Source organism: Drosophila gunungcola (assembly GCF_025200985.1).
Source record: "Drosophila gunungcola strain Sukarami chromosome 3L unlocalized genomic scaffold, Dgunungcola_SK_2 000014F, whole genome shotgun sequence".
Classification (NCBI taxonomy): domain Eukaryota; kingdom Metazoa; phylum Arthropoda; class Insecta; order Diptera; family Drosophilidae; genus Drosophila; species Drosophila gunungcola.
This window is the reverse complement of record NW_026453182.1, coordinates 1,645,826-1,664,510: the sequence shown is the minus strand read 5'-3', so window position 1 is coordinate 1,664,510 and position 18,685 is coordinate 1,645,826. Positions and strand designations below refer to the sequence as shown.

The following is an 18,685-nucleotide window of genomic DNA, read 5'->3' as shown; positions in this document are numbered from 1 at the left end:
CAACGAAACGAAAAATACATTTCAGAAAATTGTCAAAAAAGTAATACCAACGAACCCGACTTGAAGGTTAAAGTAGCTTCTTCCATGCTTTGTGCATTTTGTGTTTGATTGCAAATAAGGCCGAAACAAAACGAAACTTCAGTTAAAAGGAAGTGTGATTGAGGTGAGCTTTGGTTTCGGTCGCCAGACCTTTTGCCAGACGTTTATGAAATATTGTGTCCACACTCTGTTTCTCGGAATTGATGTTTGAAATATGAATTTAGACTGCCACAGGTAGAACTCCTTTGTTTCTCTCTTAGTTCCCCAATTAACCGAAGGATTTGCCGGCCAAGGAAACTGGTTATGAGATCATATCGTGTTTGCCGCCTAATTATGTTAAATGATTTGGCAAATGAAGCGTTTATATGGCGAGTCTGCCTAATGAACTGTGTCAAGTAAGTCTATAAGGTTTTACAACTTAATAAATTGAGCGTATTTTTCATGCTACAGAACAAAGGGGTTTCATTTTAGTGTATTCAAGTGAGATCACATAGCTGATAAGTTTTTAAAGTAGTACTATGTGGTTTTTAAAACCCCAAAACACTACTGATGACCTAATAGCTTTATTTACCTTTAGGTTTTGCTTGGCTGTATTTAGTTAACAAATTTACGTACAGATGTGTTTATCAAAGTATAACGTCTAAAAATGTCAGTTCAAATCGAAACTTACCTGAAAAGAGAGGAATATACAAAATTAGTTTTGTCGTAAAAAATAATATGGGAATTTAAGGTTTATAAATAGAACTGATCTCATTATATGTTCATTATGTGGCAGCATCTTCCGTAAAACAAATCCTCTTCATAAAAATAAACTTTTACAAGAATCCGCTTAGTGTTGTTCCTTCATGGCAATGCGCTCTTACACATGTACTACAATTCCCAAAACATTTTAATAGCTCATTAAAAGAGCGGCAACAAAAAACAACATAAATTCCGTGAAATTTAAGTAGCACACAGAATCATTAAAAAGCAAACACACATGTGACATCAAAAGTATTATGTCTCAACTTCTTGCGGCACTACAGCGACAGCCAAACAAATTTGTATCTAGCGCGAGTCGATTGGAATTAATTGTTTTGACATTTTACTGGATAACCCCCTGTCACCCCTTTCTTACGAATAAGATGCCAATTTAGGGCTTTGCAAAACACTTGACAGCAATTAAGTGTAAGTGCGACTGACTTAACTGCCCCCCCCCCAATGTCACTTGAGATTTTAGTTTGTCGTTTTGCATGCCATGAGAAATCTTTAAGGGCGCCAGTAGGCGCCAGATCTTGTAATATATTGGTTTGCATATATATAGTCTCAAGAACATATGCTGCTTTAAATCTCAAGGTTACTGAACTATACACAGAGAAAGAAATTAAATACTTTAATTACCACAATGGCCCTATCTCAAATGTTTCATTTTTATTTTTATTAAATGCTTCTATTATTTGTATTTCAATGCCACATATTTATTGCAACTTTATGAATTGCTTTTAAATTTCACAATAATGAAAAAGTTCAACTCTTGTCTGTGTCATTCGGTGAGTCTAAGTAATAAAATTACTACACTGTAATAGCCCATAAAATATGTTTTCAAAGCGCTTAAACTTGATTATTGATTCACACATTTGCATTACACTATTTTCAAGAGTCAGGGGTGTCAGTGTCATTAAGATAATGCCGAAACCTTCAGAATAACAATAAATAGAACGAAATTAATCAAAGAATCGTGGTTTTAGACAATCACAATGCTTGATTTTAGCTTGTTGTAATAAAAACAAAATCGAAATAACACAGAAAATTAAGCATGAAAAATGAACCTTTGAATGAATAATCGTAACAAAATGTTGGTCTTAACCCGACGGGATCGGCAACTCTTCCGCTTTGTAATTAATCAATTTCAGCCTCGCAATGCATACAAAATAAGTCGCGCGCATTGTGTGAGAAATCAGCAGCCGTGCTGGGCTGCTTGATTTTATAATAAAAATGTTAAAATTTACGAGACAAAGGCGAAACATTGACGGCGGCAACATGTATCCGACGACTCCGACTCTGGATCGGATCGAAGCGGGCAAACAACAGCTCAAGAGCCCCAGCATCCGCAGTGCAGCGAAATTTTGCATTATATGGCCGCTCAAGTTCCTGGGCATGTGTATTGTGTTTATGGACTTTCGTTAAATGTTTGCCAACATTATGAAAGTAGTAGAGGCGGCAGGGAAATGCGAAAAGTGCTGCCATGAAAGGCTGCTGGGAAATGCGAGGCACCGTGGGACAGTTGAGAAACTGAAGATCTTGATTTTATAGTAAGTAAGTGCACTCAAAGTCAAGTTTTAAAAGGTCAATCGCATGTTTTACTTGTGTTTAGTTTTTTGAACTATTTTATTTAGATTTTCTTAAGTAAGAAACACTGATTTCTCCACAAAATTAAGAATAGTAAGAAATTTAATCATCCAATTCACTTTTTATTTATAAAAATTTAATTTAATTTTTTAAATCTCTTGATTTAATCGTACATATCAAGTTAAATATAAATGTGTTACTTTACTGACTTTAAATAAAATAAAGTAATTGAAACCTTTAAAAAAGGGAAAACAAGCTTCTCGTGATTTTAAAGTGCTCTACACATATTCCAAAGTTGAATGTTGGTTAGAACTTGAATATTTGTGACTCACTTTAGGGACGAAACACTCGGGTCAGATCTATTTTGTCTCTAACTTATCTGGCCTTTCCACTGTGCCGCGCTGGGCCAAACAGTTTTCCTACTTAGCCATGGCCCATAATTTATGTTTGGCTGCATTTAACCGCCAGGCAGAGCGCATTTGGTAGTCGTGCCGTTTGGGCCTGGAAATTTGACTGCGGTTACTTCCTTGCCTTCGTATCGCCCATTGAGCATCGCAACGCATAAATCAAACTTTGGTCTCTCGGTGGTGCAGAGGTTTTCCTCGCCAGAAATTGTGGGTATTGAGGAACGTTTGGCGTTGGCTTTGGTTTCGTTATATCGAGTTGCCAGCTTCTTGGAAGTCGGATGGATCGTCCAGAGCCAGGCCAACTGGCAAACTGGCCGACAAATTTATGGCCTTTTAATGCATACAAGCTTCTCTCTCCTGGCGTTGACACTGTAGCGGTAAATGTTGATAAATTAATTCGCTGCAATGTTGCAACGTTGCAGGTTCCAGGTGAGTCAGCGAACCCCGAAAAGGGTTCGACAAAAACCTTCCAAAAATGTCAAAATAACGGCAGGGGTTTGCTAAACACGAGGTTTTTGTTAAGCTACACGTTTAAGAAATTTTGGTAGGGCACCTTTGGTTTACACAAAAAATGTTCTTCCAAGAAATCTTCACATCCATCAAAATCAAAGTTAAACTGCTATAATCCTCTTTGAGCTTTCAGGTGTCAGATCATTTACTTTGACTGCCAAATTTTTGTAATGAGCTAAGATTAAAGATTACAGATTCAAAGAGTTCAAAACACTTTTCTCGTTCCGCCCTTTTGTTATTGTTTCGGTTTCATCTGCGCGATGAATCTTCTAATTAAAAGAAATGTTTAGTCATTAGGCCGTAATTTCACTTTGGCGAGGTGAAAGTCATAAGAAAAGACTGCAAGAGGAAAGGCAGAAAGTAGAGACACTAAATCATCTGAGCGGCAATTAAACAGAGTGAGAAAAAACACTTAATAAATTACCGCACTGCGACACGCCCACTTTGTAATATTCAAGAAGATTTCGTTTGTCGAAAGGAGGAAACAATAAGTGAATGAATGACAACACTTAAATTCCATATTCATTTGCAAAAAGTTAGTCAGCGAAGGGGTTTCGCTCAAGATAAAATAAAATATTATGACAGCAACAAGCTTACGAGTAAATGCGGAAAAAATATTTAATTTCCATACGAGTGCACTTATTGATTTTTTTATTGTTCATTGCCCACGCGTCTTCAATTTGGCAAGCACCATTTGTCAGAAGGTACAAAAGATACAAAATTATAATTTAAGAATTGTGGCGGACCAGGGCTGCTAGCATGTAGATATTTATTTAGAAAATAACTTCTTTAATGGGTTTTCGTTTTACATATACCATAGCTTATTTTATAAGTACACACAAATAAATTCTCCCATTAAATGTGAGTTGGTAGAAAACAAAATTCTGAATGTATGAAGAAGTTTTTTTTTTGTATTGCATTATTGGTTTAAGATACTGAGATTTATTTAGAAATGATTTTCCTGAAGATATTTTTCTACTTCAATCAAAACTTAGCTCTTTTAATAAACAGAACGTAAACATTTTTTCTACCAGTTTAGATTTTGTTTGATTTCTCATTCTCATGGAATTCAGCACGCGAAGAGGGGAAACCTTTGAGATTAGATGTTGTGGTGACAAAAATACATATATATATATATATATATATAATATATCCACATGTGGAAAGGTTACGCCTTGGTGTGGTTCGCACCTTGCCTGCTGAGGGGCGCACCTGTTGCTTGGACTGCCAAATCGATAAGGTTTTCGGTGGTTTCAGTGCCTTTTTTTTCTGCGGGCGCCAAGCGAAAAGTCGGTCGGAGTTTTTCAATATTTACAAATAATTAAAAACGGTAATTGGCTTTGCTTGTTGTTGTCGTTGCCTCGCTCGGCTCTAAATAAACAATTGTCGCCGCTATCTGAACGCAAAAAGTTTGCTTGGCAAATTGTCGCGGCGCTCGAAATAAAACAAAAAGAATTAGTATTGAAGTAGAGCTGGCTGGAAATAGATGGCTTGGGTTTGTAGTGCAAATATTATAGGTAAATTTGCATTTGTAAACAAAAGTCAACAAATGTTAGTTAAGCGTTTTTTTGCACGTCTCTTTGTACGTTGGTTTCTTTTCAGTCGATCTATCGCATGTTGATCTTAACTTTTATGCAGGGGAGGCTTCGGAGAAAACGTGACTTTTGGCGACTATTCGCTACGAGAGTTTTTAATGGGGAAGATGGGCTAAGTTTAATGGAGATCGCAAGGTCTGATACGGCGATGTGCTAGATGCAAAAATCAGATACTATATTATATGAAGCTTGGTCCAAGGGGAACTTCCCACCACGTCTAAGACTTATGTCGATCCCAATGAAACTCCTCAATGAGTTGGAATTATTATCCATAAATCAACACAGATGCCGCACTTATTCCTTTCGAACACATTGTCCCCACATGCTTTATCCATTCAAGGTTTTTTCCCATCGCCAATTAAATTTCATGAATGTAATTGCAAATCCATTGAACAGATCGCCACGAGATATACAATTTTGTATCTCTTCGCTACTTCTTTTTTGCCACTCCATTTGAATTCGGTGGCCATGTCCTCGGCAACTTGTTCACGTCTCTTTTTCGAAACATCACAGAAAAAGATACCGACAGACTCAAAGACATCGGCAAACTACTCACGCCTACAACTTCACAACTACGGCCACAATCAGGCGCAAAGTACAGTGCAAATCCACTAAGAGTTGCTATGAGAATAAGATAATATTTTGAACTATAGTTTTAGTGAGGAAAATCTCATTAAAATCAAATTTAACATTAGCTTAAACTTGGTTTTACTGAGTTAAGCTTGTTAGTTCAGACTATAAATGTTACTTCGACATCTCTATGTTATAAAGTCACATTGTTTTGATATTTATTTATTTTTTTTAACGAACATTTCTAAACTATTTTATATGCTTTAGAAATCTTTTAACAGTACGACAATCATAAAAGTGAATATCATGAAAAGCAAAAGCTTAGTACCTATATTTAACATTTTGTTAAAATAGTTACTTTACTTATATACTGTACTCAAAATAGAAGAGATATGAATAGGTTTGTAACTTTTTTATCAGTGTGTTTTGGCCGCCTCACTACAATAAAATGTTACGCAGTCAAAGGCAGTGGCATTTGTTGTTGTTCCTTGAATTTTGCAATCCACAAAAAAAATAACCGCCAAACAGCAATCACAGTTAAATGGGCAAATAATTAATTGGTTTTGTGTTATTGTGAATGATTTTTTCAGCATTTAAGATAAAAGTTTTAGGGGCTTAACCTTAGATTCGCATAAGCGGCGTATTCAAAATTTGTTTTGATTAAAATTTTATGCGAAGTTAAATGCGAAAAGCGGCTAACAACTACTGAATTTTTATGAATTTGGTAATATGGTGTTTATAGGTGCGAATTCGATTGTTATGTGCGGTTTATCTGCTGAGTTCGCTGATTAAGACCAACTGTAATGCGGTTTCCTTGGGAAAAAAGGAGGAGGGAACACTGATAGAAATGAAAGATATGCCCGCAATTATTGATTGCTTCAATTAAGAGCGGCAGGCTTCTTGTTGTGCCCAATTGCGGTCACCGCCATTCGTATAAAATTTTAATGAATAATATTCGCTCGCTAATGGGTGAAAGAGTGCCGGAGTACTTAATCTTAAACAACTGAAGAGAAAAGTTGTGCAAGTTTTGCACTTGCGACAGCGGCAACACCAGCAACAGCAGCAACATCAGCGACATCGGCAACATGATGCACATGTTGCTGCTGTGCAGCCAACTGGTCGGGCAGAAACTTCTGCAACACGTTTTGCCTGCCAGGCCAAGTTGATTTCAAAATAATGAGTTAATAAACTGCAAGAAGAAGGACGGAAAGAGCGATGGCGAAACAGCGCGAAGGGGAAAGATGATATGCGCCTGCAAAGTGTCAAATAACTCAAAATGTCACAGCAAATGCAAAAACAAATGGAAAGTAATTTTTTTCCCCAGCTGCGGACATGTTTATGTTGTTAGGGAGCAGCCAACTTGTTTCACTGCTCATGGTGAGTAATAAACATTTTTTTTCGACTTATCAATTACAAAATTTAAAAGAAATTTATGAAATTGTGACCTTTTTGGGTGAAAATTAACGTAAACTGATATAAAGAGAATTTAAAACAGATAAGAGGGAACCAAAAATAATCAACTATGACCATATCGTCCAGTTTTAAAGTAACTAAAATACTCCTTATGCAGGTTGATTATATATTTATTAACACCCAACTAATTAGTTTGGAATAAAAAATAAAAAACCGTAAATGCACCACTTGGGAAATATAAAAACTGTTTAGCACAGTTTATGAATTACGACTTCAAAAATGGTATATTTATGGGATTGGAAAGACCTATACTTGAACTTAGTTTGGCTTTTTTTGCTGGACTGGTGGTCATTACTCATGCTCATCGGCCCTGCCATTTGGCACAATACTGCAATCTTGGCCAGCTTTAGCGGGGTAACCCGCAGAGCGGCTGCTGTTGCCGCCCCTTCCGCCACCCGCCCATGCTCGTGACCCCCAGGGTTTTTGCATTTCCAACTAATTCCCCGGCAGCTCGTCTATAAATCTCACTCAGAGTGCAGGCTAATGAGGCCCGAGGGTGTGTTTTGGCAGCAAATTAACTCATTGCCACTCACAGCTCGTCGTTCTTCATCTTCCTCGCGGATCTCCCTTTCTAATTTGACCGAGTGCACATGGAAAAAACAGATTCACTACCCATCGATTCCATTGAACTTTTTACTAAAACAACTTTTGTCACCAATATTATGATAAGGATATGCAATTTAATATATATATTTTATATTTTCTTACTTAAAATGTTTTTATAAATTACCCTTTTAAAAACTTTATTTTCATCTAATTTTAACAAGAAGTTTCGAATGCAAAATTGTAGTCCTCTAGGACTCTTGATTTAATCAATATAATTTTGTATTAAATCAAAATTTAGATCAAATCCAATAGTGAAAGGCGGAAGTGGCCCGATAAACAAATCAAAAACAATTATATTTTTCGTTTAGTGTACATCTGACATTGAATACTGCCGTCTGCGAATGCAAATGCCCAGCTGGTGGATCTAAAAACATGCAAGATATTTGCTCGGCTGCGCAGACATCGCCTTAATTAGACTCGTTATGACTGGTCAGTTTTGCAATTTGCAATTAAAACTATGCACCCTAGTGCTTCGACGAATCGTCTGGCAGTGTAAATGCAATTGGAAGCGATTTGCGGAGTCTGGTGCCCCACACGCGTCGAGATTCGAATTGGCATCGGTTGCGATGTGGCTGGCTTTGAAGGCTGGTTACCAGATCGAATGAGATCGAATGAGTTATTGGTAAGCAATGCTCTATGAAGAGTGCCCCGTGAGCCGCATTCTAGTGGCTTTATAAATCATTTTATCGGCTCTAAAGTGTGCAAAGCCGGATTTAAACGAGTTGGGATTTGAATGCTCTTCACATTCCTTGCAACTTTTATATCTTCAGTAGACCAAGCTTATCAATATAAGGCATTTTAAAATTAATTTATATTTAAGATTCCTATAAACGGCATTTGTAAACACTAAAATTATTTAGTTAACAGATTTAATATGTTTTGCAAGTAGTATTTCTGTATTTGTAATATATTTTTTATTTCCGTTGTCTTAATTAAGGAAAGTTTGAGGTTTCGCAGATCTTTGGAGTAATTATTTCTTGACATTGAACTCAAATCCTCTTCGCATTCCTGTGGCTTTGAAATCCTTGAAAACTTCAAAAGCTGTCAAAATGAAGAACATATTTTGTTCATTCAACTTCTAAGGCTCAAACAAAATCCTGACCGATAACCTTTAAGAAATCCACTTAAACCACAGAACTCTTTCTAATTCAATCGAAAGGCTTCAGTTCAGCCCGGATCAACTTTAACCTTCAATTTGAAGTCTCCGGCAGTGAACAAAGCCGACGAAAAATAAAAGAAGGCTAACCCAGCAAACACTTGATACACTTCATGGCCCAGGCCAAACAACAAACAAAAACACAGTGTTCCCTATGTATTCGAATCGCTTCTGTTGTTGTCTGCTTGTTAACAAATTTCGAAGTAAAATATTTCTGGGAATTCTTGCAAACACACAGACATACAACAGCAATGAACCCACTACACTGAAAAAAGTTTGAAATATTTTGCTGAAAGACAAAAGGACTTTAGATCAAACGTGCCCATCAAATGATATATTTTATCATAGGCTTTAAATACTTTGTATGTTTTATATGTGCCTAGCATATATCCGTAATTCTATAATTATAAAAATTAATTATTTTTTCAGTGCACTAGCAACAGACAAACAAAGCGCATGTGCCGACATCCCCAAAACTCTACCTCACCTCTCCTTTCCTTATTTTTGCGCCTGCGCAAAGAAAAGATCGCAGAAAACGGAAAGAAGAAGCTTTTTGGGATTGCGCAAGCGCAACATAGGAAACAGAATCAGTAGGAATAAGTCGACCTCAGGATACCCATTAATTTGATGCTTTACGAGAAAATAGATTTAAGTTGAAGTGCAACTATTTCCGAATATTAATATCTGATTAAGGGCAAAATATGCGAAACAGAAATTATTGCTGGTTGCTGAAATTTAGGTAATGTCACAACTTATTAGTGATTATGAAAAGGATTTTTGTTAATTTTGTTATTAACAGTAGGTTTACTGTTAATATATATCTTAAATGGATTTCTAAAAAGTTGAAAATTTTGTAGTACCTAAATCTAGATAATTTAAGTTTAAAACCACTCGTAAGGCACGTTCTTTTAATTTCCATCAAATGTTGATTGAATTCAATACAACCTGGTATTTCGCAAATACCTCGTAAGACAAAGAAGAGGAAGGAGTCCAAGAGAGACTCTGGAATTTTTATGGCATTTCTCATGGTTCAAGCTCGCACTTACACTTCCTTCCCCCAACTCACACAGATACCAACCCACACCAACGCAAGCGAGTCGTGTGTGATGATCATCACAAAAGACTTCCATTGTCTCTTCGGGCGTTTTTATGGTCGAGGAAACAAGAGGAGAGCGGCTACATTTTCCACTGCAATCGGCGGCGCGACATGTAAATTAGTGCAAAGTATTTGCATTTTAATGTAAAGACAGCAACAATGCCGCAACAGACAACAACAGCAAACTCAATTTGAACAGAAAATTGCAATTAATGCAATTTGCATTGTAAATTGCTGCTAAAAAAGGAAACCCTTTAAAAGTTCGCGACATAAAAGCGACAGTACGGAAAAAGGTAAATGCGATTTGTGAAATTGCAGCCATTCCAATGAAAGAGATGAGATGGTCATAAGATAAAGCTCAAGTGATCAAAGAAGCCGCCATACTCGAGATTGCACCAAAAGGTTTTAAGTGCAATGGGCAGAGTCTTACTAATGAAGCATTATTTCATGTGAATTTACTTGAGTAAAAACAAACATTTATATCGATTTTAAATAAATGTACCTTTCAAAGACCAAGAAAACTTTTTAAAACAATTGACTGACCTAACTAACCAGAAATGAAAATGGTAAATACTAAAACAAAATCATTATTATTGACTAAATAAATATTTTTAAGGAAATTTTATTATTAAAGAATATAAAACCTTAAATCAATCTTTCAAAATACAAAACATCTTTCGTTTTATATAAAAAAATTGAAACTTTTAGAAATGGCTTCTTTAACATAATTTATAGCGAATTTCCTAAACATGTTTAACCCTCTTTAAGTAGTTAAAACTTTCAATTAACGGGTAATTTAAACGCTTTAATTAAAATTTACCTAAAAAACTGCAGCTATTTCCACTTCCAGATCGACGACCGGTTGTTTTATTGCAGCTCCAATTATTTTCAAAATTTCCTTTATCCTTAGTGTTGTTGGTGCCACCGATCTGGTGGTTGTTGTTGTTAATATTACTGGTACCTCCGATTATAAAGCTCGTGGTCTGATTGTTGTTGTTCGTATTGTTGTTGGTGCGATTGCCACTCGAAGAGCGGTTGGTTAGTGGGAACATGGCATGTATCTTTTGTGGTTCGTTGGCTGCCTCATGTATGTATCCGTATCTGTATCGTCAATGGTATAGGTATCCGAATCTGTATTCGTATCGTATGGATGCAGTTCCAGCTGCGAATCCTTTCAAGTCGATTTTGGCCAGCTTCTTGCACCAAATTCCTCGTTTGTTCCTCCCTTTTTTATACACTTTTTATAGCACGTACTTTTGTGGATTTTTCCTTTATGCTTTTTCGTTAAATTCGTTTTCGTAATACATCTACAGAGCCGGCGTCGGACGCTTTACAAAAAACACTTATTTATATTAATTATTTTAATTTTCTTCACACTTAATATTTGTTTTTGTTTCCGTTTCAGAGTTGTTGTGCAAAAAGTTTTACATGATTACTAATTGGCTTATATATAACGTACAATTAATTCATTTTTGTGTTTAAAAAAAACGTTTATCATCATTTTTTAATTTTTCTTATCAGTTTAGGGAAAAAATTTGAGTGTAAAAATAATTTACCACTAACACTCTGTACTGATATTTTGAAGTGAAAACTAAGTTAATTTATATTGCCTTTCAAAAGGTTTGCATACATTTGTGAAACTATTGTAAACCTCACTTTTAAGATCCCGAGAAGTTAGGTAAATGGTTATCTTATCTCATTTTGTCTTAGCCAATGACTCAGTTTGGGACTCTTGGAATTTCGCCAAGTAAACAGTAAAAAATTTTGCACGTTTTGCAGACGAAACAAAATTCCTAGACAATGACACACACACCTATAGTCGTATCTATTTATACTCAGGTAAGCATATTACATTTATCCGCACTGTGGTCACATTACGCATACGTCACATGGGAGCGTTGTTTAATTTAGCGATTTTCGCACATTTCCAAGGAGCTTGGCACGTTTTGCGATTTGAAACCGTATCCAGAGTGGCGGGCCAGAAAATGCCGGCTGATCGATCGCGAGTCGAGATGATTTTCCGATCGAAGTCGGCTTTTTTCCGATTCGCATGCGGTACGCTTGCGCGAGCTTTGAAGTCCGTTTCGAAACTGAGCGCAGAAAAGCCAGAAAAGTGCCTGAGCAGCGGAGAGTCGGCCGAGTCTCCACTCTGAGCCAGCTGAGAGCGCAACTCTCAGGAACTCTCCACACACATACCTGGTTTTCCAGCACCACTCTGCTCTCTCTCTCTTTCCCTCTGATACGCGATCTCAGCACGGCGCTCGCCGCTTATCAGTTCCACTATCACTATCACTCTTTTTTCAATTTGCGCCGAGGAAATTCATTCACGCTTCGTTGTCGTTGTATTTGTATTGTTTTTAATACCCATTACTTGTAGAGCAAAATAGTATATTGTATCTTAGATCTATGCATAGTGCATAATGCATATTGTGTATCTCAAATACCTCGAGAGCTAAAAATTTTGGTATGCATACATATATTAATGTATTATTTTATATTTTAATGGCGAGAAAGCTTTTCAACATTAATTAAATACATTTTACTAACACAGGTATAAACCCACTCTTAAATCAATTATGAAGTTAAGCTTTATATAAAACTTACAGAAAATTTCCTTTAGAATTAGAAAACCACTTAAGTTTCCCCAAATAAAATTAGAACATATGGTTTCATAAAATACCAGGTATCTTTTAGTTGTTAGCCAGCCATACAACGGTAACACTTGTGAATTTAATATTTGTTCTTCATGGGTTTTGACTGATTGAGGTGCTGACTGCAGGAATTGTCCCTTATCGCGGTGTCAGTCCGAAAAAGCAAACATAAAAGCATGAATAAGGGTCTGGTGTCTCACTTTTCCTTCACTTCAGGCCAAGAGCCCTCCTTTTTTTTCAGCTACCCGATGACGCAAGCGTACGTGCCTCTGGTGCCTCATTAACCCACGAGATACTTTCCGCGCAACAGGGGTTATCTTACAGATAAGCGAAACACTTATTGTGAGGGAACGTGTCAGGATGTTGTACCTTGAACTGGTGTCCGAGATTTTTGAAAATTACCTCTCAATAGGGTGGCGTACATTCATATTTTAAGTACTTACTTAGGCCCTTGATAAAGAAAGAAGTTGTCAGAGGTCTTGAAATCCTGTTTGAGCTACTTAGGATCGATTGTTTTTTCTTTTGTAATGTTTCTAAATTTAAATACTTAAAATTAATTGAACAAAAAAGCTTTTTCTCATGAATTTGTAAAATTTGTTTATGTGTTTGTCAATTTTAATGTAGTTTCTTTGACTCTTTGAAAAAAACTGAAATAAACTGGTTTTAGCTATAAAATCTTTAAAAAAAATTCAAATCAAAAATACAAAATGTAGGCCAAATAACTAAAAATTTTCCATTTCTTCTTATCTTTAATATCGCTGCACCTATTTATAAATATTGTTGCAACGCTCAAAACTTCATCAACGCAATCAAATTCATCATCACCCATTCGGGTAGCTTTCCAGGCCATTAGCAATCAGGCTGCGGTTGCCCAAGTCACAAACATTTCGATAAGCGAAAGCCGGACACAGTTTCAATTACATTAGAATTAAATGTAGGGGTAAAGAAAAAAGCACGGGGCTCACGTAATAAAATGTTACCGCTGGCAGTTGACAACAGTAATAGTGTGTAATCACCCAAATGTTCCAATGTTGGATTCGATCCCCGTAGACCCTGAGTCGAATTCATGTTGAGCCCCCAAATGAGCTAATACCTTTGACACAATCTTGATTAATGGGCTTCGATAAGGGATGTTGATAGCTATTGAGCCATCTGAATCAAGTTTTCCTTTAATTTGCTCGAGAAAATCAGTGCTAGGCAAAATCTTAAAATGACGTTTAATTGCAAGCATTTATAAGATAAGAAAGCCATAAATATTCTAGGCGATTAGATTGCAACACGACAGAACTATATATGTAATTGAAGATAGGGAATTAATTTGTTCGTAATTTTTTCATTAAAATGATAAATTTTATATATTTTTTTTCAGAATTTCTGAAACACGTCCTAATTTACGAAGATCATCCATTAAATAAACCGACAAGAAGGCTTCCCCCTTATCTTTAACTTGGCTTTTCATTCCAACAATCCCTTACTTGCAGCACTTTCATTATCGCAGGCTAAGAAACTAACTGCAGAGTTCAACTCATAAATATTTAGAGAGCAATTGCGAATTCAAATTCAAGTGCAACGTCGATTGTGGGAACCGCCGACTCGCGCTTATCGAACACACAAAATGCATTCGCATTCGCCGGTGCGTGCGCCGGAATTTTATGGGGTTCCTATCTGAATCTGCGACTGCGTCGGAGTCCGAGTCCCAGTCCCGAGGTCTATTCCAATAAATAGTTGGTGCGGCCAAGGAGTCCATGCTGTGCCCACGGGCAACAAAGTTGCATTTGCAACTGCGTTCGGGATGGAGTTTCAGTTGGAGTCTGCGCTCCGTATTCGTCAGATGCGGATACAGTTCAACTTCTCTACCAAGAATTTCATTTGGCGAATTTTACTTATTCTATTTAAATTGAGTGGCACTAAATATAATTGTTTGGTTCAACTTTTTTGATTATTGTGATCCTGGATGCAATATCTTTACCCAAAAATCCAAATTGTCTTAAAAATTATTAAAATTTCGATAAAAAAAATTAGTTACCATTGTTTAATTTTTGTTTTTTGTCTCTGCGGGAATGCTACAAAACTAAAAAAAAAGCTTTTACTAAATATTGAAGATATATAAGTAATTCAGTTAAATGATTCTCCTATTTAAGAAAAACATGTACTATTCAGCTCATTTTTGTAAATCTTCAGAGTTATCTTGATTTTAAATGTATTCCTCCAATCACAGGAAAACTTTGCTGATAAGCTTCTTATGATCTGACTAACAATTAGAACTTAATTTTTTTTGGAAATCCAAATTCTTAAAATTATAGAAGATCTACTGTAGTTCCCAGCCGGTTTCGAGTCTGTTGTCCATTCATGGCAACTACCGTTTGGGTCTTTTGTTTGAGTTTGTCTTGCGGCCGTCAGTGAGCGTCTATTTGTAGATACAAGCCACCAACAACTCCTCCATTCGCCATCCTCGAAAACCCCCCTTCTTCACCTCTATGGATCTTTCTATTGGCGGTGTGTGCTTAGGCTCTTATGGAGAAGAGGTATACCTGTTCGTAGACGCGTCTTCCAAGCGCTCTTCGCTTTGGGTCGGCCACCGCGCTCGTTCTGGGCGCAATCTCAAGTGTTTCTTAAAAGTTTTCCAGCGATAAGCCATGTAACTTTATGGCCCATCCAGGCGCATATCGGATGCCTCGGCTGCTGCAGCTTCATCATCATCATCATCATCCATCCTAGTACGCCATGGTCGTGTGGTGTGGTTCGCTTTGGTGTGATCATGATGTATATGATTCATGACTTTTCACTTTTCCGCACAAACACACACGCACAACACGGCCAGAGCCGCAAAATTGCAGCACAATGGGGTGAAATAAATAATCTTAGAAAATTATGTATAGCCTATTTTGCCAGTATTCTATGTTTTAAATATTTTTAAACTTAGTTCGAAAGAGAAATTAATCACTAACCTTGAAAACAATTTTTTTTAAATATTTGATTTGCAGATTTTTATATTAATTGAATGATATTAGTTTCATAGCTTTAAATCTTAAAACCTCCTAAAGTTTTTGTGTCATATTAAGAATATTTATGTTAGCTACGAATCTGTAATTAATATTAAACTAAATGAGAAAATAAACAGAATGTTTAATGTACTTTTTATTTTTGGTACGGCAATAAAGACTATTTCATATTTTCCAACTGCATACTTCAAAATGTGCTAGGCCAGACAATGATGATCTCATGCCGAAAATGGTTAAATACAATTTAATGGCAGCAGTCAGCGAAACCACCCACTATGCATATATTGACGAGGCTGACACTTAACCCTTAGCATAAATTCTCATCAGCTTTGTGGCTGTTGAGCATGGTGCCATTCGAGTGGCACGTAAATTACTGTGACATTGCACTTTGCAGCATCATTTGGCAATTTGTTGAACACTTTTGTTGCTCCGCGCCGCGCAGTTGGCTGTGCCAGATTATTGATTAGTTTTAAATTAAAATGGAAGTCAACAGCACGAGCATAAATCTTGGCCAATTTTCTTATTAGAAACTGTCAATGTCAGCGAGTTTTCACCCCGAGGATCTGCTCGATCGCCGCCACGGTCATATGCTAACCAACAAATGGGAGATGGATAAAACGCGGTGAATATATCCATTTGGATGATTTATGACCCGGGCCGGCTTGTTAAACATCTGTGTGAAATGGGCAAAGTCTGGCCACTTGTTTGGCTTTCACTGGCTTTGTTTGCTCTTTTGCCAATCGAATTGTACACACTGAAATTTTATTGCACAAAAAGGGACATTAAATTTTAGACCGTTAAGCTTGTATTGTTGAAAAATAATGGGAAAAAGTTTGAATCATCAAAAGTGTGACTTTAATTTATGTATGTTTTTAGGGCACTTGATAACTGGAAATTATATACTATATGTCTCAAATCATTTTAGAAATCAAAGTTAAGTATTTTGAAAAGATTAAATGTAAAAAAACGTGTATCAGGGTTTTTTAAAAAAAAAATATTTTTTTAGTTATTTCATTTCAACATTTTGAAAAATACCACACGACTTCGTTTTGCATTTATTACTCCACAACTAATTCCACCACCACAAATTTTTTTAACTCAATAAATTTTAATTTTCTTAAAAAAGCAAATTAAGATTTAAAAAAGTTATTTTTTTAAGCCTGTTTTATTCGCTAGTTTATTACCTACAATCGGTTTAAAAAACTTTTTTTGAGCAATTTCTTTGTTACAAGTTATCGCATTTTTTGACTATTTTGTTTAATAAAAACTAATTTTTATAGACGAACCCATATTAAACTTTTTACACATGTTCACATGGTGCCTAACACTATGATTTTCGTAATCAAATATATATAAATATATTTTATATTTTTCTTGCCAATGTTTATAAAAGTTTTGAATGAATTAAACGAGTGTTAGAACTGTTTGCTCTGTTTTGCATCCCCTGTCTGCAAGTGTATGGAAACTTCCCCACGGCCAGTGGAAGTTTGTTAGTTTTTCGGCATAGGATACTGCTGATGATGTTGCAGTTGGCACTTGGGAGGATTGGTGGAGGAAAGGTGGAAGTGGAAGTGGAAGTGCTGGGGGTCAGCCGCCGCCTTGCGGGCTGCCTTTCTAATGGCGAGCAGTGCGAAATGGGTCCGCTGCGAGTGGGTCATTAAAACGGTGCGCCTGTTTGCATGCCTGGTAATGAAGGATTGTAAATGAGTTTAATGCCCTGCCGCATTGATGGATTGCCTTGCCGTACGAAGAAATCAGTGGAGAAATCGACGAAGTGATCAATAAAAAAGTCGAGATTTGTTTACAATTTGCAGTTAATAGAGTAGTTTTGGGTTTATAGGCTCCACCTAAAATGTAGGCCATGTGTCTTGATTAACAATTATGTTAAAACTGTGCCGATTAAAAACAATTAAAATCGAACATAGTTATACATTGAATAATGTTAAGGAATTTTTCCTGGAAAGTTAATTATTGGTCGGTTTACAAAAATCAATTCTGTAACCCATTTTATAAATATTATATATATTATAAATATAACTCACCACTTTCTGCGGCACTCAGGCACTTGGCGGCCATTTCCTCGTTGAGCTCCTCGGCGGGATTCCCATCGCCGGAGTCCAACACACAGCTGACACTGGCCGATCCCCAGTCGAGGGCACTCACCCCATCGCTGGACATCATGGATATGTCCATGGGAGGCACTGAGGTTCCTCTTAAGGTGCTGGTCCCACTGATTCCCCCGCTGCCCGAATCTCCGCCGCCCAAGGATGCGTACTTGAGATCCAGCGAGGAGTTCATGGATCCGCCATACAAGGAACTGGTAAGTGAGGCGCAGGTGGAGTCGAAACTCCGATTGCTGGCTCTTCGTTTCTCCGGCGTGGCATAAACGGGCTCCATCTCCTTTTTGGGCGTAGTGCACTCGGAATAACCCGGTGGGGCAGTCGAAGACACCTCGCTGGTCAGGGAACCATTGAGGGCTCCATAAACGGAGGTCATCATGATGTCGTTGCGGTTGAAGCTCGGCTGCCAGAAGTCCTCCTCCACGTTGCCGGAGTCCACCAGATCCGAGGACTCCTCCTCGTCCTCCTGCTCCTGCACCTGCTCCTCGGCCACCAGCTCGTCCAGGTAATCGGCCTCCAAAAGCCGAGACTCATCGATCATGGCAATCGTGTCGTCCAGATTCTCCAGGCCCTCCTCCCCACTTTCCGATTCTTCGTCCTGTTCCTCATTGGCATTCAACTTCTGGAACGTCTCGTCCGCCTGCTGCATCATGTCGTAGGCGTGTGGAATGGACGATCCGTGCAGCGAGTCCGAGTCGTTCTCCTCGATGCAGGACAAGTGCCGGGTGCGGAAGCCGTACACCACTCCATTGGCCAGCACCTTAGGCGGCGGATTTATGGGAAGTGGAGGCGTCTGTAGCTCCTCCTGACTGCCGTCCATCGGGAGCACAAGGTGCTGCAGAGTGGGCATGCTGTAAAGTAAATTTTTTATTTTTTTTTCAGCCATTAAATTGAATATAAGAGTATTAAGAATAAAGAAAATTTTACAAGTATAACTTAGCAATTAATAATCTTGGGTTGTTAATAAAGTTTTTTATATTTTAGGTAATTTACCTTTACTTAATTTAACCATTTTTCAATGGTTTTACAAATTCTATTTTGTAGCAATAAAGGTACCAATCAATATTAACACTAATCTGACAAGCAATGTATGTATGAATACCTTAGAGAAATATCTACTTGTATGTACGCC

At 37.2% G+C, this 18,685-nt stretch overlaps 1 protein-coding gene across 8 annotated transcripts in view; it reads right to left on the bottom strand.

The window, feature by feature from the left end:
* LOC128260166 (protein TANC2) overlaps nucleotides 1-18,404 on the bottom strand; it is a 62,037-nt gene extending 43,633 nt beyond the window's left edge. For 3 of the 8 annotated variants that reach the window (XM_052992960.1, XM_052992953.1, XM_052992954.1), the window contains exon 1: nucleotides 17,476-18,404. In XM_052992960.1, the coding sequence (XP_052848920.1) occupies nucleotides 17,476-18,403 (928 nt within the window). In that variant the 5' untranslated portion in view covers nucleotide 18,404. Of the gene's footprint in view, nucleotides 1-10,600; nucleotides 11,123-11,591; nucleotides 11,857-17,475 lie in introns of those variants that run through there. The other 5 variants (XM_052992955.1, XM_052992959.1, XM_052992957.1 and 2 more) reach the window with 4 other exon arrangements.
* Between the last annotated feature and the right edge of the window lie 281 nt (nucleotides 18,405-18,685).